The following is a 23,747-nucleotide window of genomic DNA, read 5'->3' on the forward strand; positions in this document are numbered from 1 at the left end:
GAGAAAGAGAGAGAGAGCTACATGAGACCCCACTAATTTTGACCAAGGCACATGAGTTTAAACAGGGAGGGTAGAGAGACTACAAGATAAGTCATTAGAAGGTTTAGTGTAAGATAAAAGGTCTAGTGTAAGTTGAAGAGACTAGAGAGAGGTGAAGAAAAAGAAAGGTAACAGGAAAAGAATTTACAGAAAGCAGAGAAGAGGGACTCCAATCAAAGGGAGATGAGAAACTCCTTGAAAAAGACCAGTGTACACACTGCAAGTGAGGGAGCCAGCATCGTGGTCCAAGAGGGCTCCAACAAATAGAAGCCAAGGCCAGGAAATCCCAGGCCTTGAAAAACACCCCAAATGGTGAAGATATTAGCTCTGTATGAAGACAGTTATTGAGATAGATGGGGTGGCTTGGAGCCACCCAACTCTTGATAGACACAGGGTCCTCCTCCAGGCCAATGGGCCAAAATGTATTCATGGACTACCCGAAAAATGGTGGACTAAGAGATGGGCTGGGTATCCCATTCATTTATGGTCATCCCAGACTGTCCCTATCATCTGTTGGGTCGAGACTTACTCCCCAGGATGGAGGCCCAGATATACTTCCTACCCAACGGGCTGCAACTGACAAGAACTCAAGGGTAGAGGAAAGGCTTCTTCTACTGACTCCAGCTGAAAGCCAAGGAAACCTGTTTTAGAGACAGGAACAGTTTTCTCCATGTTGGTCAGAGACAAGGCAGCACTACTGTGGTGGACACAAATATCATCTGGGTTGACTCCCCACCCCTGGGATCGTTGGTACAGAGAGCAACCTTGGAACCTGGGGCAGACAAGCAGGTATGCTTTTGCCACAGCCCATGTCCGCAGAGCCTGTTATCCTCCCTTGCTGGACCACTTGTGAACCATAGGTCCTTGCATTTTAAATAAATTAGTAACTTTTATTAGAGGAAGGATAAGTGCTGTTCAGCTTTTTGTGTTACACCATCAATATAGAGCTTTAGGTCAAGAAAATGATAATTATGATGACACTGGAGTTTAAACATTTGTAAAGACCCACATCAGACAAAGTGGGGTGAGAATGGGCTTATTAATAATTGAGTTTTTATGATTAAAAAGCTAACCTAATCAGAAAATGGGGGATGTAGAGTGAAAAATTATAAAGACCATTTTATGAAACATATATAGGGTTTTTCTTTACCCTAAACCTGAGCAAAAGAATGCAAGTTCCAGAAAGTGGAACTAGATGTAAGATTTCGGGCTTTCGCTGCCCCAGACACATTCTGGGTGGAGGGCATTATCCCTGAATCAGAGGACTCTTGCTGGATTAACATTCCTCAAACCTCAGGGTGGGGCTATGTCAAGTGAGAAATAGTTAACCTGAAATAGTTGGTAATGACAGGGTATGGCACAGTGACATGGTAAAACTACATTTTTGAGAAGAATGAGTATGCAGAGTGATTTTCATGTGGCTCTAAATCATTTAGGATGGGTTCCTCTGAAATCTTCCACTGTTCTTGGTTACCCCGCCCCTTTGTGGTTTTTCCAGTGTTACAGCCTGCTGATGTTCAAAATTTGTAAAACAACCAATCACGTGTAACTGCACAAAAATTCCTTCTTTTCCCCACCCGATGCTATTAAAAAAAAAAAAAAAAAAAAAAAAAAAAAAAAAAAAAAAAAAAAAAACCCTCAGCTTGCTGGCCTTTTGTCAAAATTCTGTTCCTGCATGGACAAGCAGTTTTGACCTTGGCTAGCCAACTCTCCCCAATAAAACTCTGCTGATTGCATCCAAAAACTGTCTCAATGCTGAAAACATTCTAGAATAGATTGTAATGAGTCTAGACGCATCAACAAATAGGCTTAGGTTAGCATATGAAGGCAGTAAGCCTCAGAGATGACAATTAACTTCATGAAAATCAAAGTTATATTTACAAATCCTTATTTGCAGACACTAGCTTCATCCAGACATGTTTATTTTATTTATTTACCAAAGGCAGTTACTTCCACTAAAGTCTTGATCACTATGATCCTTTCAGAAAACTACCCAAGATATTTCTTTTTTTCTTTTTTCATTCAAGGTAGGCCATGTGTGTATTTGATCATTATAAAGATAAAACCATCTAAATCATTAATCCAAAACGTATCAATAATTCTTACAGTGAATCTGCAGGCAGAAAGTTGTGGAAATTAGAATTAGAAAAGACAAAGTAAGGGCACCCTCAGCCTGATGGCACTCAGCAGTCCCCTTAACCCTGTTCTCTGCAGAATTCTACTCTGAGCACAACACACAGTGCTGACTTTAAAGATATTCACCTGATTGAGGTTTTCACCCCAAGTTATGAGTTCGTCATTTAAGGAAAGACGCTGAACACTGTGAGATTCAAAGACAAACTCGCCAACTTTCACTTGAGCTTTGGTACCACTCGTCAGAGACTGGTAATTAAAGATGTCAAGCTTGGTTGCTGAAACCTCCTTGTTCATAATGTTCCCTGTATTAGAGCTTCTCCCAAGTTGGCCCTGTTGTAAGAATGGATGAAGCTGAAAGAGAAAATAATGTTCAAAACTTGCACAATAAGTCATTGAGAGGCAAGTAAACCTGGTTACTTTAACTGCCATGTCTTTCACTCACTGCATGTTCCTGTGGCTTTGATTTTTGTTCCATTAATAAAACATTTATTGTAAGGCTAAAGGATGCTATTTACCAACACTATTATCACTATTCAAATTTGAAAACTGAACTTTTCTCAGTCACTCAGTGATGAAAGAGATACTCTGGCCACCAGAGTCTAATATTTATGAAAAGTAAGAACAATTTAAATGCAGTATTTTAAACATTTGCAGAAGAGCTTTTTCAGAAAAATTACAATATTTTTTCAACTATAAATTACTTGAGAAAGTTCTAATAAGATAAAAATTTCAGATTTTAAAATATGAAAGTTGTAACTAAAGAAGGAAGAAAAAGGAGAACACATGGGGTATAGAAATGCAGAGGATCATGTGATGGAGGATGTCAAAGACAGATGGGAGTCAAAGAAAATAGAGTGGACAAGGTTAACCAAACCTGAAAATATATAAAGAAGTCATACATATAGCTACATCTTTAAGCTAGTTTGAAAGAACAATATAATTTAAAAAGAATTTGAACGGAGTTATTACGGTTTATTTTATATAAAATATCCCTGTGGCCATTAGGAAGCTACCAAAAGACCCCAACACTATGCAGGTTATGATCATTGCCCTGGGTTACACAGAAGAATCAGATAGGAAGACCTTATTGCTGAAGACACCACACACCTTGACTTGAGAATCCAATAGTGAGGCTGGAACTAAGGTGATAGACCATATAGGATAGATATAAAAATGACTATGTCTGACCTAATCATTTAAATTTTACAAAACAAAAACCCCACAATTCTCTGAAAAAAATAAGTGAAAAATATTCCTTCCTTAGAGAGGAGGATGATGTACTTTTTGAGATTGAATCAACAAAATTGTCCTCTTAAAGTGAAGAGAAAATTAATACGATCTGAGATTTAAAATAAACAGCAATAAAATTTTGTTCATGTTCCAGTCTTGTAGCAATGTTAAAGGAAACTTTCAGAGAAAAGGAAGATTGTATAAGCAAGTAAATGAAACTGACATAGAGACAAGAATTGCAATGAAGCAGAATACCATAGTAAAATTGGGAACTGTATTTTTTTTAATTTCTCTAGTAGAGTAAACTCTGCTCAGAACCACAAAATAAATACAATACCATGTGGCTATGTTTTTAGATAAATGAAACATTTTACAGCACTGTTACAACAAATAGAAAAGAGAAACAGAACAAATTCAGTAAAACACTATACTCAACCAGAGCAACAAAAAGCTGCTAAGGCCTAAGACCTGACTGTATGCTCGTTAGCACAAAATCCACAGGGAATCTCAGTGTTCCTAACACAAAACTTCCAAGAAATATAAGACACTGGGAAAGAACAAAATTAATAGAAATAAAAATAGGGATAATAGAAATAGAAAAAATACCAGCTCAAAGGCTTATTTTTAACACAATCAAAAAAGAAAATTATCCTAACTCCTATACAAATTCATACAAATGTATACAGAACACCAAATAGACTGGATTAAAAAATAAGCTCATTTTGCACTATAATAATTAGAACACTAAACATATAAAATAAAGAAAAAATAATAAATGTTTCAAAGGAAAAAGGCCAAGTAACATATAAAGTTCAATATATTCAAATTGCTCAACCTTCTCAGTGGAGACACTAAAAGCCAGAAAGGTCTTGGAAATTCCACTGCAGACTCTAAGATACCATAGATGCCCAGATCACTATACCCAGCAAACTTTTCATCACCATAGATGAAGAAAACAAGATATTCCATGATAAAATCAAAATTTAAATATCTATCCACAAATCCAGCACAACAGATGGTTCTAAAATGAAAACTCCAACACTGGGAGGCAAAGTATATCCTTGAAAACACAGAAAATACACAGTATCACAGTAACAAACTCAAAAAAATGGTTGTAAACACACACTTACCCATACCACCACTTCTAGAACTAGATTAAAAAATTATTATTGATATCGCTCAATATCGATAGATTCAATTCCTCAATAAAAAGACACAGCTAACAGAATGGATAGGAAAACAGGATCCAACCTTCCAAAGCACATAGGAAACACATCTCAATATCCAAAATAGTTGTTACCTCAGAGTAAAGGGTTGGGGAAAGAGTTTCTAAGAAAATGAACCTAAAAATCAAGGTAGTGTAGATGTTCTAATATCTCAGAAAATAGACTTCAAATAAAACTTAATCAAAAGCGATAGGGAAGAACATTTATACTCATCAAAAGACAAATCCACAAAGATGACATCTCAATTGTTAACATATATGCCACAAACATATATAGACAAGCCTGCTAAAGAAACACAATTAAATCTAAAATCACACATCAATCGCACACATTGATAGTGGGAGACTATAATACCTTACTGTCACCAATGAATGACATATCCACACAAAAACACAGTAAATACTGGAGCTAAGAGATGTTATAAACAAATTGGACTTTACACCAATAAGATATCAGAAGGAGAGCAAAAAATATAAATAAGAAAATAAAAATGCAAGATATCATTATTTACAGATTATATGATAGTGTACATAACCAAACACCAAAATTCTACCAGGGAACTCATATCACTGATGTACATTGTAAGCAATGTGCCTGGATACAAGATTAACTCAAAAAAAAATTAGTAGCCTTCCTATATACAAATAACTACAAGAATGTAAAATATTTTTGGGTACCTAAATCAAGGAAGCAAAACTAGTATGAAAAGAAGTTTAAGTCTAAAAAATGTATAAAAACCTAAAGAAGATATCAAGAGGTGAAAATATCTCCCATGCACATGGATCAGTAGAATTGACATAATAAAAAGTAAAAAAAAAAAAAAAAAAACCAAAAAACAAAAAACAAAAAACAAAAACCTTCCAAACATACCACCATCCCTAATTTGAAAGTGTACCACAGTGTTATACTAATAAAAACCACAAAGTATTCTCATTAAAACAGACATGTTGAACAATGGAATCAAATTGAAGACCCAGACTTAAATCCACACAGCTCTGAACACATTATTTTTTTATAAAGAAGCCAGAAATACACAATAGAAAAAAGATAGCATCTTCAAAAATGAAGCTGGTCTAAATGGATGTCTCCATGTTGAATACTAATAGAGCTATGATAGCCCTGTGCAAAACTCAAGGCCAAATGAAAATCACAACATTAAAACAGATTTGAGGGAACACTAAACTTGATGGAAGAAAACATAGAAAATGGCCTTGAAAATATTTATAACTGCCTATATTATGAATGCTAATTATATTCCCCCGCAAAAAGACTGTTTACATGAGAATATGACATGCAAACAGCTTCTGAAAACCTGTCCCCAATTGGTTCTGATTGGTAAAGAAAGATGCTGAGAGCCTATGTTTGAGCAGGTCAGAGAGAATTAAGACTTTTATGATTCCCTGGCAAGGGATAGGGAGGAAAAAGAAGGAGAAAGAGATCCACCGTGACAGGAGAGGTAGAGAAGAAAAAAATGTCTTGACTGAGAAGTTTCAGGATGGAGACAGAGCTGCCATGTAGGTGTCAGAGAGAGTGAATCCCAAGAGGTCTGCCCAACTGGGTCCAGAACAGCCAAGGTAAAATACAACAAGTAATAAAGGAAAACTCAGGATAATCTGAAGGAGGTGGATTATCCAAATGGAGGTTAGGAGGTGGCACAACCATTGAGCTGTTTAAGGCTTATTAAAATATAAAGGCTGAGTGTGAAAATTTCAATAGAGAACCCAGAGCTTTGGGAAAGGTAGAGTGGAATGAGCTGCCAAAATTTATTTAATTCTACACGTACTGGCACAGGAGACAACTTTCTAAGCAGAACACTGATAGGTTATGAATAAATGGGACCTCATGACACAGAAAAGCTTATTCAAGGCAAAGGATAACTTCAATAGATTAAAATGGCAGTAAACAGAAAGGAATTTTTTTTTACCAACTCTAAATCTGACAGAGAGCTAATACCCAATATATATATAAAGACATGAAGACACTAGGTATCAACAAACCACCAATCCAATTTTGAAAATAAGGTTGTGAGTTAAACAGAGAGTTCTCAATAGAAGAATCTTAAAGGGGTGAGAAAGATTTAAAAAAAATATCCAATATCCTTATCCATTAGGGAAATGCAAATCAAAACTACTTTGAGCTTTCATCTTACACATGTCAGAATGACTATTATAAACAGTAGAAGTGGCAGCGCATGATGGCAAGGATGTGGAGCAAGGGAACACTCTTGCATTGATGGAGGGAGTGTAACATGGTACAGCCACTGTAGAAATCAAGAAGATAGCTCATCAGAAAACTGAAAATCAATCTACCTCAAGACCCACCTATAAAACTCTTGAGCATATAGACAAAAAATACTACATCTTACCACAAGGTTCAATTGTTCAATTAGTTCATAGTGGCTTTATTTAAAATAGTAATAAAGGATATGAAACCTGAACTGGCCATCTTCTGTAACCAGGCAAGGCTCCCAGTGGTGCACCTGGGACGCCAACACATTCACACATCCTTAGACTCACAAGCTGTCTTGACTACAAGATGTGCTGGTGCAATTGGGCTCCAAATCTGTGAAAGTGACAAAGCACTGGTCTAACTTAAGGCTCAATCCATGAGAGGCAACCCATGAAGGACAGTCCCTGGATGGCCATGAGCATGAAGCTGGGTGGCTCAGAGACCTAGGGTAGAAACAAATACAAAAGAACACAACAACTGGAACAAGTCAAAGATCAAATTCCTAAGGATATTCTGATAAAGTCATAAAGCAGTGCCTAATCCAGTGTTCATTAGAAAGATTTCATCTTGCAACTGAGGGGAGCCTCTACAGCCTTGATGTCTTCAAACTCATGATCTTTCTCTACCCATAGGCTGGAGAACAGTCATGGATGATATTGTCTAGCCTGATAGAAGCTATGTGTTCTTCTAGGATTTGTTGATCAAAACAAAACAAGCTTTTGACCTCAAATGTACCTGAAATCCCTTAAAATATGCCATATTTAAACTTGTACAAGTCTCTTTTATTGTATATTATAATTATATCACAAAACATTAAGATCAGTAATGAAAAAGATGGGATGGTTAAATAGCATAAATATTATTGTTTGAATGTGCCTAAACTAGGAAGCCATTTTTCAACATCATTCACACATTGTTTTCTGAAAGAAATGTTAGCTCAAGGATCCTTCTGGTTTCTGTCTGTGCCTGGAGCTGATCCTGTGCCACACTGCTTTATACCCAAATATCTCTGGGAGAGAGATTATCTCCCAGGTGTGCAGGTACATCTGTGAGCACAGGTAATACCAACATTTCTGTTCAAATTTCTGGCCCAAGAAGGACAAGTTCAGAGTCATCAGGACACAGGAAACAAGGAACATCCAGAGACAGGATCCTTCAACTTTCCATCTGCCCCTCAGAGCTGACCCTGTACCATAGCTCCCCATATCCAAATACATCCAGGAAAGAATTGGTCACTCAGGAGTACTGACACACAGGCTTGAAAAAGGGTCAGGACACAGTCAGAGATAGCAAGGCTAACTAACACCAGGGATATCTAGAAGGCAAGAGGCAGGGCAAGAACATAAGCAACAGAAACCAAGACTACTTGGCATAATCAGAACCCAGTACTCCTCCCATGACAGCAAGCCCTGGATACCCCAACACACCAGAAAAGCAAGACTCTTACTTAAAGTCACATCTCATGATGATGATAGAGGACTTTAAGAATGACATAAATAACTCCCTTTAAGAAATTCAAGAGAACACAAGTAAACACGTAGAAGTTAAAAGAGAAAACACAAAATCCCTTAAAGAATTGTAGGAAAACATAACAAAACAGGTGAAGGAATTAAACAAAACTATCCAGGATCTAAAATATGGAAATAGAATCAATAAAGAAATAACAAAAGGAAACAATACTGAAGATTGAAAATCTAGGAAAGAGATCAGGGACAGAGATGCAAGCATCATCCAGGGAATACAAGAAATAGAAGAGAAAATCTCAGGTGCAGAAGATACCAGAGACAACACTGATGCAACAGTCAAAAATGCAAAATGCCAAAAGCTCCTAACCCAAAACATCCAAAAAACATCTAGGACACAATGAGAAGAACAAACCTAAGGTTGATAGATATAGAAGAGAACAAAGATCCCCAAATTAAAGGGCCAATAATTATTGTCAACATAATTATAGAAGAAAACTTCCCTAATCTAGAGAAAGAGATGCCCATAAACACACAAGAAGCCTACAGAACTCCAAATAGATTGGACCAGAAATGCAATTCCTCTCCTCACACAATAGTCAAAACACCAAATACACAAAACAAAGAAAGAATACTAAAAACCAGTAAGGCAAAAAGGTCAAGTAATATACAATGGCAGACTGATCAGAATTACACCAGACTTCTCACCAGAGACTATGAAAGCAAGAAGATCCTGGGCACATGTGATACAGACCCTAAGAAAACACAAAGACCTGCACAGGCTACTATACCCAGCAAAACTCTCAATTACCATAGATGGAGAAGCCAAGATATTCAATGGCAAAAACCAAATTTATATAATACCTTTCCACAAATCCAGCCCTACAAAAAATAATAGATAGAAAACTCCAACACAATGAGGGATATTACACCCTAGAAAAAGCAACAAAGTAATCATCTTTCAACTAACTTAAAAGAAGATAGCCACATAAACATAATTCTGCATCTAACAACAAAAATAACAGGAAGTAGCAATCATTGTTTCTTAATATCTCTTAACATCAATGGACACAATTCCCTAATAAAAGCCATAGACTAACACACTGGATACATAAGCAACACATAGCATTTTGCTGCATATAGATAATGCACCTCAGAGTCAATGACAGAAACTACCTCAGAGTAAAGGTTGGGAAAACAAATTTCCAAGCAAATGTTCCCAAGAAACAAGCTGGAGTAGCCATTCTAATATTGAGTAAAATCAACTATCAAACAAAACTATCAAAAAATAAAGAAGGACACTTCATATTCATATAAGGAAAAATCTACCAAGAAGAAATCTGAATTCTGAACATTTATGCTCCAAGTGCATGAGCACTCACATTTAAAAAAAAAAAAAAAAACCAACTTTACAATGCTGAAAGCACACATTGCACTTCAGACACTGAATAGTGGGAGATTTTTGATATGCCACTCTCAGTAATGAACAGATCACAGTAACAGAAACTAAACAGAGACATTGTAAACTAACAGGAGTAATAGACAAAATGGATTTAACAGATATCTATAGAACTTTTCATCCTAAAACAGATGAATATACCTTAATCTCAGCATCTCATGGTACCTCCTCCTAAATAAACCATATAATCAGTCACAAAACAGGTCTCAAAAGATGTAAGAAGAATGAAATAGTCCCACACATCCTATCAGATCACCACAGGCTAAGACTGATCTATAGTAACAACAAAAACAACAGAAAGCCCACATAAACATGGAAGCTGAATAGCACCCTACTCAATGATAACTTGGTCTAGTAAGAGATAAAAAAAGAAATTAAAGTCTTTTGAGAATTTGATGAAAATGAAGGCAGAACATACCCAAAGTTATGATGCACAATGCAAGCAATGCTAAGAGGAAAACTGATAGCTCTCACTGCCTCTAAAAAGAAACTGGAGAGAGCATACACATACACTAGAAGCTTAACAGCACACCTGAAAGCTCTAGAAAAAGGAAGCAAATACACCCAAGAGTGGTAAGCAGCAGGAACTAAATCACAGGGCTGAAAACAACCAAGAAGAAACAAAAAGAATTATACAAAAAAATCAACAAAACAAGGAGCTGGTTCTTTGAGAATATTAACAAGAGAGATAAACACTTAGCCAGGCTAACCAGAGAACACGAAGACAGTATACAAATTAACAAAATCAGAAATGAAAAGGGAGACATAAGAACAGAAACTGAGGAAATTCAAAACATCATCAGATCCTACTACAAAAGAATATACTCAACAAAACTAGAAATTCTGGATACAATGGATAGTTTTTCAGACAGACACCAGGTATCAAAGTTAAATCAGGATCACATAAACCATCTAAACAGTACCAAAACCCATAAAGAAAGAGAAGCAGTCATTAAAAGTTGCCCAAACTAAAAACACCCAGGACCAGACATGTCTAGTACAGAATTCTATCAGACTTTCAAAGAAGGCCTAATAACCAATACTCTTCAAACTATTCTACAAAATAGAGAAGGAACACTACTCAATTTGTTCTATGAAGCCAAAGTTACACTGGTACCAAAACGACACAAAGAGCCAACAAAGAAAGAGAAGAACTTCAGACCAATTTTCCTTATGAATATTGATACAAAAATACTCAATAAAATTCTCACAAGCTGAATCCTAAAAACATCAAAATGATCATTCAACACGATCAAGTAGGCTTCATCCCAAGGATTCAGGGATGGTTCAATATATAAAAATCAATCAATGTAATCTACTACATAAAGAAACTGAAGAAAAAAACATGGTTATCACATTAAATGCTGAGAAATGATTTGACAAAATTCAACAGCCCTTCATGGTAAAAGTCTTGAGAAGATCAGGAATTCAAGGCCCATACCTAAACAGTAAAAGCAATACACACCAAGCCAGTAGCTAACATCAAACTAAATGGAGAGAGACTTAAGCAATCCCACTAAAACCAGGGACTAGACAAGGCTGCCCACTTTCTCTATACCTATTCAATATAGTACTGGAAGGCCTAGCCAGAGCAATTAGTCAAGAAAAAAAGGCCAACAAAATACAAACTAGAAAGGAAGGAGTCAGAATATCACTATTTCTAGATGATATCTGGTATACTTAAGGGACCCCAAAACTTCGACCAGGGAACCCCTAAACCTAGTCAACAATTTCAGTAAAGTGGCCAAACAAAAAAATTAACTCAAAAAAATCAGTAGCCTTCCTCTATTTAAAGGATAAATGGGCTGAGAACGAAATGGAAATGACACCCTTCACAATAGTCACAAACAATAATATAAAATATTTTGATGTGACTCTAACTAAACAAGTGAAAGATCTATACAACAAGAACTTGAATTCTTTGAAGAAAGAAATTGAAGAAGAGCTCAAAAGATTGAAATATCACCCATGCTCATAGATTGGCAAGATTAATATAGTAAAAATGGCCATATGGCTGAAAGCAATCTACAAATTAAATGCAATATCCATCAAAATTTTAATTCAATTTTTCATAGAGTTAGAAAGAGTAATTCTCAAATTCATTTGGAATAACAAAAAACCCAGGATAGCGAAAACTATTCTCAACAATAAAATAACTTCTGGGAAAATTACCATTCGAAGCTATATTACAGAGCAATGGTGATAAAAAACTGCATGGTATTGGTACAGTGACAGGCAGGTGGATAAATGGTCTAATATTGAAGACCTAGAAAATGAACATACCATCACTTGACCTTTGACAAAAGAATTAAACCATACAGTGGAAAAAAGAGAAGTTTTCAACAAATGGTGCTGGTTCAACTGGAGTTCAACATATAGAAAATGCAAAATGATCCATTTTTATTTCCCTGTACAAAGTTGAAGTCCAAGAGGATCAAGGACCTACACATAAAACTAAATACACCAAAACTAATAGAAGAGTATATGGGGAAAAGCCTTACACACATGGGCACAGGAGAAATTTTTCTGAGCAGAACACCAATGCTTTATGCAGTAAAAACAACAATAGACACTAAGACTTCATAAAATTACAAAGCTTTTGTAAGGCAAAGGACACCATCAATAGGACAAAAAGGCAACCATCAGATTGAGAAAAGATCTCTACCAATTCTACATCCAATACAGGGCTAATATCCAATATATACAAACAACTCAAGAAGTTAGATTCCAGACAACCAAATATCCCTATTTAAAAATGGGGTTCAGAGCTAAACAGAGAATTTTCAACTGAGGAAACTGGATAACCAAGAAGTACCTAAAGAACTGTTCAATATCCTTAGTAATCAGGGATATGGAAATCAAAACTACCCTGAGATTCCATCTCACACCACTGAGATTGCTAAGATCAAAAACTCAGGTAATAGCAGATACTGGCAAGGGTGTGGAGAAAAAGGATCACCCCTCTATTGTTGTTGGGATTGCAAGCTGAAGGAAATACTCTGGAAAACTGTCTGATGGTGCCTCGGAAATTTGGAGATAGTGCTACCTGGGAACACAGCTATACCACTCCTGGGAATATACCCAGAAGATGCTCCAACATGTAATAAGGACACATGCTCCACTATGTTCAGAGCAGCCTTATTTATAAATGCCAGAAGCTAGAAATAGCACAGATGTGTCTCAACAGAAAAATGGATACAGAAAAATGTGCTGCACTTATATAATAAAGTACTACTCAGCTATGAAAAACTGACTTCATGAAATTCACAGGCAAATGGATGAAACTTGAAAATATCATGCTGAGTGAGATAAACCAGTCACTAAAAGAACACACATGATATGCACTCAGTGATAAGTGGATATTAGTCCAAAAGTTTGAAATATCAAGATAAAATTCACAGACCATATGAAGTTCAAGAAGAGGGAAAACCAAAGTGGGGATGCTTTATTCTTTCTTAGAAGGGGAACAAAATACTCACAGGAGGAATTATGGAGATAAGGTGTAGAACAGGAACCAAAGGAAAGGCCATTCGAAGACTGCCCCACCTGGGGATCCATCACATACACAATCCCCAAACCTGGATGCTATTTTGAATGACAGAAAGTACTTCCTAACAGGAACCTAATATGGCTGTCTCCTGAGAGGCTCTGTCAGAGTCTGACAACTACAGAGGCAGATGTTCACAGCCAACAATTAGACTAAGTGTGGGCTCCCCAATAGGGAGATGGAGAAGGGTCTGAAGGAGCTGAGGGGGTCTGCAGCCCCATGGAAAGAGCAACAGTGTCAACATGCCAGACCCACCAGAGCTCCTGAGGACTGGACCATCAACCAGAGAGTGTACATAGAGGGACACATGACTCTGCTCACATATGTAGCAGAAGAAGGCCTTATTGGGAAGAGTGGCCTCTGGGCAAGGGAGGGGCTTAATACCACACTGGAGAGGAATGCCAGGGCAGGAAGGCTGGAGTGGACAGGTTGGTGGTGGAGAGTCAGGGAAAGGGGTGTTGGAATAGACAGTTCTTAAGGGGAAACCTGGAAAAAGATAATATTTGAAATGCAAATAAAGAAATTATCCAATAAAAGGAAAAAACAAATTTTAGCTTAACTTTAAACACTACAATGTATTTTTTTTCTAACTCTATATCTATATGCTAGTTTATGCTACTGAAATAAACATGAATTCTTTGAGGAAAGAGATAGTAGCATAAAGAAACATGGTAGCATAAGAAATATTTTTCTAACACTATGATAGATCATGAATCAAAATGTAGAAATTACAAGCCAGTGCCCAACACTCTAGGAAAATATAAGAACAACTACTACTACCTTCCATGGGAGAGGAACCTGGAGGACACTTTGATCAAGTGAGCCTCCTTCCACTCTGAGTGACAGCTCCTCATGGAGTGCCTGGGCAATGGCATACACAGCAGCATGGACTTTGTAGCTCGAGGGTGAGGTGTTCATATCCCAAACATGCAGAGGTCGTGTGCTCAGGCTGCCATTTTGCTCACATTGACTTAGTTCCCTGACATTGTACTGATAGGAACGTGGACATTCAAATATGATCGACCACACATCCTGCATAAAGATATCATGAGGGTATTTTCTAGGTTGAACACTTCCAAGAAAATCCTTGAATCCCAGAATTTCATCCATGTGAACTGAAAACGATAATCCTGCACTAAAGTATGTATAAATTAGATCTTGTTCAAAGGGTAATGCAGTGATATACCAATCAGAAGTTGTGATCCAAACATTATCAAAAGAACTATACAAAGTGAAGATAGGGAAAGACGTTTGAAAAGCATGTGTGACACCAAATGCAAGCATCACACGTGGCAATTGGACTCTTTTCAAAAAAATTTTCCAGTATGCTGGGTCCTCAGAAGTATATACTTCACCCTTTTCTGCAAATGCAACACAAAGGCCATGGTTGGTCATCTCCTCTGTGATGTCCCTAAGGAAGACTTCTCCCCTCATATCATCTGGAACCAACAGACCAACCCAGACCCAAGAGAAATATAGCAGCAGTTGAATAATTCCCTGATACAGAACTGTAGTGGGCGAAGGAAACTGGTAAGGAGACTGGAGCTGGACTCTGGTCCCAAGACTCTGGTCAAAAGGAGCATAGCTGATCTAAAGAGAAAAAAAGTTACAACTCAAGTCAAGACAATTAAATTTATCGTCCTGTGATTTGCTTTACCTTTTCTGTTTATTCACTCTAGGAAAACTTAAACAGTTAAATAACTTTACTAAGAAATACCAATTTGTTACCTATGTCACTTGCAACTCACTGTGTACATGAAATGTATCTTAATCATTGTACTTTTATAGAATATATCAAAAAGGGACATGGAGTGTCTATCTCCTGATCTCAGTTAAGGTAATTACAAGCTAAACATGAGAATTTGCCAATCTGTCACTTCCCATACCAAAACATTCATCTTCCTGATAATGAAAGTGGAAAAATATTAACAAAAAAGGCCCTTTCACTTGAAGTCACAAATCCATCACTAATTAATCAATAAACAAAAATCTAAGAAGCATTGTAAAATCCTCTAGTGAAGTCTATATTTGGCTAGAAGTTCCTATGTATTTGTCTTTCTGTAATGCTTATTGCATAGTCAACTAAAATAAGCTTGCTTAGGTTGGAAGGCTGACTATCTACCACAATGCTTGTTGTAAAGTCTCTCTTTTAACAGGAACCTCTGGTCACTCCCATCACATTGCTATCCTTTTTAACAGAAAACTTGAGTTGAGTTGTCTACAATGTCATTCCTACATACTTTAGGGCATCTCCTTTGGGATGGGGGGATAGACTAGATCATTAATTACCTAATCTGCTATATCCAATGACAAATTACCAAATTCACTTCACTTAATCTAGTATTGGCATGAAACAATCCTTTTCCTTAAAATGTGCTCTTTAATGAGCTCCAGGAATCTTTTTTAGTAAAGGAATGAATTTCCAAGGTTTGGACGACACTATCAGTCTGCCTTACTGAATTTTCCATCTCTCTCTACACTGGTGGTATCAGAATATCCTTGTGTCCCATGGTTCAGATTGGGACTTGATCCCCTTTCCACACATATTCCCTAAATAATAATCTCCTAAAATCAGATGCCCACTAGGTCATGCACTCATGCACAGTTCATACCCTGGGTTTATGCACTGTTTTCTCCCCAGGCATCTAAGTATAGATCTTTAGTGAACATTTCACTTATTGGATCCAAAATCATGATAATTGAATACAGACACTCAATATATGTTAACTGATTGTGGGGAGAGGGGTGGGTGAGGAGAAGAAATGGAAAATCACAATGATAACAAACGGAAGAGTTAGGAGGAAGCTTGGCTCAGGCAGTTTATGGAGGGAGGATTTAGTTCACTAACTTGCGGACTAGGAGCTGACCTCAGAATCAGACTGTAACTGTGGATTCTGATAGGCCCAAGCCTGAGGGGACTGAAAAGTAAACTATAGAGCTATGCATGCCTGACGATGTCCTGACAAGTCCATTTTTTTGTAAGATACATGCATTATATAATCATGAGGCTGAGGAGGTAGCTCAAGGCCTGCATTAGAATCCTCAGCATCCCCATAACAAGTCAGACACAGCTGTGTGTGCTTGTAGCCTTACATAGCAGGGCAGAGACAGTAAATCCCTAGAGCCTGCTGACTAGTCAGCTCAAAATTTGAAGCTTCTGCTTCAATAAAAGACTCTGATTCAAGGCAGCAGTTCAGAAAGTGATAAAGTGATAATATCTGGCATCCATATGTACTGACATGATTCCTGCATAGTCCTGACACATACCATATGTGCCACACATACCACACAAACATACACAATCATACACAAATGGGCACACACACACTTATGTCCACCCACAAGTGAACACATGTGTGCCCACATGCACACACATGCACACACACACACACATTCACATACACGAAGGTACACACATGGAGAGAGAGAGGCTGAGAGAGAGACAGAGATGTGAGAGGGAGACTAAGAGAGAGAAAGAACAAACAACTATGGCACCTCCATGAAGTGTTAATTCCTCAGTACTAGATATCAAAGAGAATAAGAAAAATGACATGAAAGCAAATGCCAGAGTTGCTTTGTTGTGTAGAGTAACCAATATTCACAAATAATCAAAAGCACAGCTCACATAAGCATGTAGATACAATAAGAGAATCAATTCTGAATCTAAATAGAACTTATCAAACAGGTATTTGCTGGAGAATTTTTAAAATATGGAGGGAAAAAACTGGAAAAAAACCAAGATAACCAAATAAACTTGCTGAAAATTAAAATCCAAGTCAGTCAAATGAAAAACCACCACTGAACAACCTTTATAAACTTTCTTCAACTCAAGGATACACTCTGAAAAATATGAAAATGAATCCAGAGACAAAGATGTCTGACTTTGCAAACAGAAGACCTAAATACAGAACTGATTGAGAACAGACATACAGCACTCAGGCTGGAGAAAAGAAAAAAATAGAAAAAAAGGCTAATCTGTCATATGTAATAGGAATAATTTGCTTATATTAGGGACTCATTCATCTAATGGGAAGGCAGTATATGTAATTAGATCAAATGTTCATTTTCTTGAGTTTCCTCCTGCTTGAGCACAAATAATTAAATTACGTGCTATAGCCACTGTTTGAAATGCTAAAAAATCAAGTTTTCAATTTGTATGCTCATAGCTAGTATATAGCTCATGATTTATAATTGCTTGAAATTGTGCCTTTTTTTAGATATTGTTAATTCCCAAAATTTACAGTTATTTATACAAACATAGCTTAATTTAAGGAACATGTACTGTTCCTTAACTCTATAAGACATTTAAGAGCTTATATTGAATTGCCTGGACCACAAGGCAATGCCACATCAGATTTGTATACAAGGCAGATTATCGACCTTACAAAACAATTGGCCATACAATCTTATTCTTTACATCATCAAAACAGTAATAGCCTGAGACAACACTTTGGCATTTCTAGAAAGTGTGCAAGTCAAATTGCAAACATGTGTTCTCAGTATCCTCAACTTTTTCAAAATGGTGGTAAGCCTTCAGGACTTATATGTATTCAATTATGGCAAATGGATGTTACTCATTTTTGATTTTAGAAAATTAAAATATGTACATGTTACTTGACACCTTTCAGACTTTCAAGTTGCAACTGCTTTAACAGGAGAAGCAACTAAAAATGTAATAAGTTTTAGCCTACATTATTTTTCTATGCTTGATGTTCCATATCAGACTAAGATAGGTAATGGAACTGGCTATTGCAGTCAAACATTTTAGTTGTTTTTTTGACAATTTAATATTGCTCATATTCCTTATTATCCTCAAGGACAAGGAATTGTGAAACAGCTATTATGGAACTTTAAAATGATATCTTCATAAATCTCTGAGTGTGGGAGGAGCAGCTACTGGTGCTTCTGCCCTGGTTTTGCAAGGAACTGTGAAAAATTAGCTTTTAAAATCTAAAGAAAGGGAGTTATACAATCCAAGGTCACCAATAGCACTCCTTGATTTCCCTTATTTGTTTTAAATTTTTTGCAGACTGATGCTAAATGTTAGTCTGCAGTGGGTTGCCCTGGCATCCAGTCACTTCCAGCTCATTTGCCAGGGTCAAATAGAGAGACCCCCTAACTAACACATGGAAGTGTCCCAACCCTGTTTTAATTTGGGGTCATGGCTTGGTCTGTATTTTTTTCAGAAAAAGAAAATGGAGCCCGATGGCTGCCTGAAGGATTGGTCCATCAAGTGGACACAGATCTTGGGCCTAATAATTATGATTGTAATGATAAAAATGGCTCAAAATCCTTATCAGCCAGCTGATTCAACATGGCATATAGTCTCCACTCTTACTGGAGAGTAAGTGTTTTTTTATCATTATTTAAAACAACCCACTATCTGCTGGCCCAACTTTTTGTCTGATCCCTGCCAATCAGCAGCTAGATTAGATACTAGAACATTCCGGTTTGCAACCTTATTTTCTACAGTGCTTGGATAATCTTGTTGCTATTAATCTTTGAAACTTGTATCTCAAACAGATTGGTTGCCTTCACACAGGATCGCTCTCAGAAAGCTCAGCTATTCACCATGGCAGTTATACACCACTATGAAGAATTGCATTGAGTGCATACTCAAAGGTCCTTTAGTCTGAATGTAGCTTTGGTCTGTATGAGAAAGAGTGTGCCAAAGATGGCCAGTTAGTCAAAGATATGTAAGAGTGTTCTTGAGCTCCTACAGACTTAAGACAGTAACATACATCAATAATACTATGTATATTTTCCTATATGACAGGTAATAAGGAGCAATATAGACACCAACCTAAGCCAGACAAGGTCACCCAGCCACTCTTTACAGAGACGAGATGAAGTCTTGTGCCCCATCCAGCTATGGGCCCTGTTCATCTTGAAAAAACTAAAAAGGGGGAATTGTGCCCTGCCCCCAGCCTTGAGCAGGCCTGAAATACTTTGTATACCACAACAGACCAAGAATAATAGGACCTAGGTGGAGTTATCCACCTTGACTGCACGACAATAGACCAAATAATAGGACCAAGGTGGAGGTACCCACCTTGGCTTCACGTACAGCCTGCTACAGGAACTTAGCAGAATAGATTGCCCACTGATCTTGCCTGGAGATATCTTCAGCTGTGACAAAGGATGGGTTCCTCCACTGATCTCCGACAGTGACTAAAATTGGGTTTTCCCACCCATCTCTAGCTGAATCAAGAAGGGGTACCATGGTGGGACTTTCCCTTTAAATTGAGAACTGATAACTACACTTCAAGCCTTATCAGAGAATTTTGCCTTGCCTTCATCTTTTCTCAGCCTCCGTCCCTTTTTCATTTCCAGTACCCCTTTCAGAAAAACCCAGTTGGTCCATGGCCGCAGGTGGCTACAATTATATTCATTATAAATGCCATTATAAGCATATTTCAAAAAATATATAGATATAGATACAGATACAGATGATGATGCAGATGCAGATGCAGATGCAGATGCAGATGCAGATATAGATATAGATAGATATGAAGAAATAAAATTTCTGAAGATGCAGCTATACTATTACTGGGCATATACCCAAAAGATGCTCCAACATATAACAAGAACATGTGCTCCACTATGTTCATAGCAGCCTTATTTGTAATAGGCAGAAGCTGGAAAGAACCCTGATGTCTCTCAACAAAAGAATGGATACAGAAAATGTGGTATATTTACACAATGGAATACTACTCAGCTCTTAAAAATAATGACTTCACAAATTTTGCAGTCAAATGGATGGAACTAGAAAATATCATCCTGAGTGAAGTAACCCAGACACAAAAGAACATCCATAATATGTACACACACTGGTAAGTAGATATTAGCCCCAAAACTCAGAATACTCCCAGGGTGGTTGGAGGAACCTCCAGAAAGTCCCAAATGCAGGGGATGTGAGAAACTCCAAACACCCAATTGGGATGACATTAGTTGCAATAACCAACAGAGGAGAGATAGAAACTGAAGACAACACCTCCAGAATGGACACCACTTGAGGGATAGGCCACAAATCCATCTCAAAATCTTAACACAGAATTGTTCCCATCTAAAGGAAACTTGGGGACAAAATAATGGAATGGGGGCTGAAGAAAAGGCCATCCAGAGGATGCCCCACCTTGGAGTCTATCATATCTGTAGATACCAAACACTGAAACTATTGCTGATGCCAAGTACTTGCAGACAGGAGCTGAGAAGCTCTGCTAGCACCTAACTGAGACAGATGCAGATACTCACAGCCAACCATTGACCTGAGCCTGGGAACCTCAGTGGGAGAGATGGAGAAAGGACAGAAGGAGCTGAAAGTGATTGCAGCCCATGGATTGAACCACGTATACAAAAAGTATACGTGGGAGGATGTATGGCTCCTGCCACATATTTGGCAGAGGATTGCTTATCTGGCACCAAAGGGAGAGGAAGCACTTTGTCCTGTGGAGGCTTGTTGTCCCAGCAAAGGAGGATGCTAGAGGGGTGAGGCAAGAGACTGTGTATGTTTGGAAAGGACCCTCTTAGAGACAAAACCAGGGGCATTGGAATGGAGGTTTGAGGGAGCTGAGACCAGGTAGGGAGACAACATTGAAATGTAAACAAAATAACCAATTTTTAAAAATTAACTCATAAAATCTCATAAAAATAAAAATCTAGATAGAGCATAATGGTGCATGCCTGGGAAGCAAAGGCAGAGGATCACTGTAAGGCTATCCTGGGATACATAGGATGTTCAAGACCACGTAAGTTGGCATGGTGAGAACCTGTCTCAGAAATGAACAAATAGGTAAAAATAGAAAATAAAAATATAAACCACCATGGGGGCCTCGTTCATTTATTAAGAGTTAAGTAACTTCACTGAGGATATCAGGAAACAGTTCATGCTAGGTCACAGTTATTTGCAAATTAATAGATTTCTAGTAGCCCTTTTCAATTTTGTTATAATTAAGATGAATCTGACTTGTAAATGCTAGCTGTCTAGCATTGCCTCTAAGAAATCCTTACTGATCAACAGAGAGATTTTTAAACAAATACAAAACCATAAAACTTTCCTGCCAACAGGTGAAAATTACAAAGAGCCCCAACATCGAGTCAGAGTAAGTCTGACCCATGGTTCTTTGTAAAAATGAATGTTATGTGGCAATCTGAGCTAATACAACAGTAAAATAGCCAGAAATATGTCCATAGTAATTACTGTGAAGATATGTTAGTAAAATTATTATAGTTCTCGTGCTTTGTGATGCTCTAAAACTGAATACAACAGAAAGACAGCTTTAACAATGGAAAAAGCAAAGGGAATTTTTTTCTTGGAGGGGTAAGAATACAGGTTGTCATTACTTTGATTTATACTTTTTCAATTTTGAAGTTTTGAAATTATATTTATTATATAAACATGATTTTATTTTATAAATGAATTATACTTCACACTTAAAATGATAGCTAAAAAGTAAGTGATTAAGCACCTCATCACTAAACAATGATGGAATTAATTAGCATTGATTACTATGCTATTATGTTTGACCTAAAGAACCATGATGCTTTGCATACCTGTGGGACATTGTAGAGACTTAGAACTCGGGAGATCTGAGTTGATATTCCTGTTGAAATGCCTCCTATCACAGCAACCAGCTTATCAGTCTTCTCAGGCCTGCAGCTGTAGTTAGGAACTGGGGGGCTCTCTCCTGAGAGCAGAGCCAGAGAACTCTCCACAGCCTTCACCTCAATAAAGTCAACATTGAAGAGATAAAATCCCAGGGACATATTAAATAGAATATTTTGGTCCTTGTTAATATTTTCTATAGCAAAAACCATTGCCAACATGTGCTGATAATTTTTAGTGAGATCCCTAGGAGGAAAAATTGGAAAGACCATTTTTATGTTATATTATTATTATTATGAATTTGTAATTAGATGATAATTACATCCTTTACCTCCCTCTCTTTTCTCCATGCAGTTCCTGCCATGCTATCTCTCAAATTCTGGATTTTTTATAACAGTCTAAGTCATATAAGAATATTCATGATATTCCAAGAAACAAGCAAGATATTCTATATTTAAAATTTAAAAGAAAAGAGTCATAAAAAAGAAGATTCATAGTACAACTTACTATCAAATTCAAAATATTTTTTTTTAATTTTTTTGAGACAGGATCTCACTTATTCAACCCAGACTGACTTTAAACTCACTATGTACAATAGGTTAAACTCAGGCTCACAGAGATCCACCTGCCTCTGCTTCTCAAGTTCTGGGGTTAAAGGTTTGCACCACCATATGCTATCAAATGTACAATTTTTACTTACTGTGCAATTTGTGTCTGAGAAATAAAAATGGAGGAGTAAAGCATGTGGGAAATAGCAAACATTAAAACTTTGTATTTCATGTGGTCTTCTGAAATAGGATAAACCTCAGGAAAACTCACAGTGCTTGATCAACCATAGCAATTGAAAGAAAATAGTGTCAAATACATCAAAACAGGAAAAATAAAATGTTCTCAGTAGAATACACTAAATAACTACAAAAAAACTATTTTTGACTGCAAAGTGCTTTCAACACCTTCTTACATATTTAAGAAAACTCAGAGTGAGTAGGGGAGAGACACACAGAGAGCCCATCATGGCTGAGTAGCTCTTGGCATTTGGAGGCTACTGGGGAAGGGAGAGTCAGTTTCCTTAGGAGGTTGCCCTAGTAGCTTGCCTATACTCTATATGATGTCCTATACTCCTGCACTACTGGCATGTCTAAACGAACTCAGGAGATTAAAAGGTAAGAAAGTGTGCAAGACCGTGAGAGGCACAGAGACAAAAAGACCCCATAAGGTTTAAGACAGTAGACATGGGAGGAGAAGCAGTAGAGGTGGGTGAGATCAACATACATTGTATACATGTATAAAATCCTTAGAGAAGCCAAACACTTACTCATAAACAAATTCTGGAAAATACAATGTATCATTAAAATTAAACATATTTCTAGTGTCTCCAGAGGTCACTCTAAGGGAAAAGAGTCCTCCAATAACAAAATCCCCATCTTGATAGTAGCCAGGAGAAGCAGGTATATTCAAGGAGAAACAAGAAATTTGTTCCTGAAATACAATGAGAACAATCAGGAGAGAGAGTAATTTCATACTAACATTGATAAATAATTAATAAAACCCTGAAATCTGTTCAGTTGAGAATCTTGGACTAATCAACACACAGCACATCAGCAACCTGATAAAACGTGTGTGTCTGGTCAGTGTGAATCAAGGTTATAAAGCATCATTTTGTCCAGTACAGACCCACCAGTACCAAACACTCGCTCAGTTCCTGGGAGGATAATCTGTGTTGCACATACTTAGCCCTAGATATTGTGTCCCCATCATAGAGTCACTGTGAGTCCCCAAGGGCTCAGGAACCTCTCACTTGGCACCTGGGAAT

At 37.3% G+C, this 23,747-nt stretch overlaps 1 protein-coding gene across 1 annotated transcript in view; it reads right to left on the reverse strand.

Annotated features, from left to right (window-relative positions):
* LOC117715351 (vomeronasal type-2 receptor 26-like) overlaps nt 1–23,455 on the reverse strand; it is a 39,261-nt gene extending 15,806 nt beyond the window's left edge. Inside the window, exons 1-4 of the mRNA XM_034512126.1 lie at nt 23,250–23,455; nt 21,883–22,180; nt 14,110–14,919; nt 2,302–2,526 (exon numbers count right to left, since the gene is read on the reverse strand). Of these exons, the coding sequence (XP_034368017.1) occupies nt 2,302–2,526; nt 14,110–14,919; nt 21,883–22,180; nt 23,250–23,455 (1,539 nt within the window). The remainder of the gene's footprint in view (nt 1–2,301; nt 2,527–14,109; nt 14,920–21,882; nt 22,181–23,249) is intronic.
* Nucleotides 23,456–23,747: the final 292 nt, after the last annotated feature.

The sequence above is a fragment of the Arvicanthis niloticus genome, chromosome 9 (genome assembly GCF_011762505.2).
Source record: "Arvicanthis niloticus isolate mArvNil1 chromosome 9, mArvNil1.pat.X, whole genome shotgun sequence".
Classification (NCBI taxonomy): domain Eukaryota; kingdom Metazoa; phylum Chordata; class Mammalia; order Rodentia; family Muridae; genus Arvicanthis; species Arvicanthis niloticus.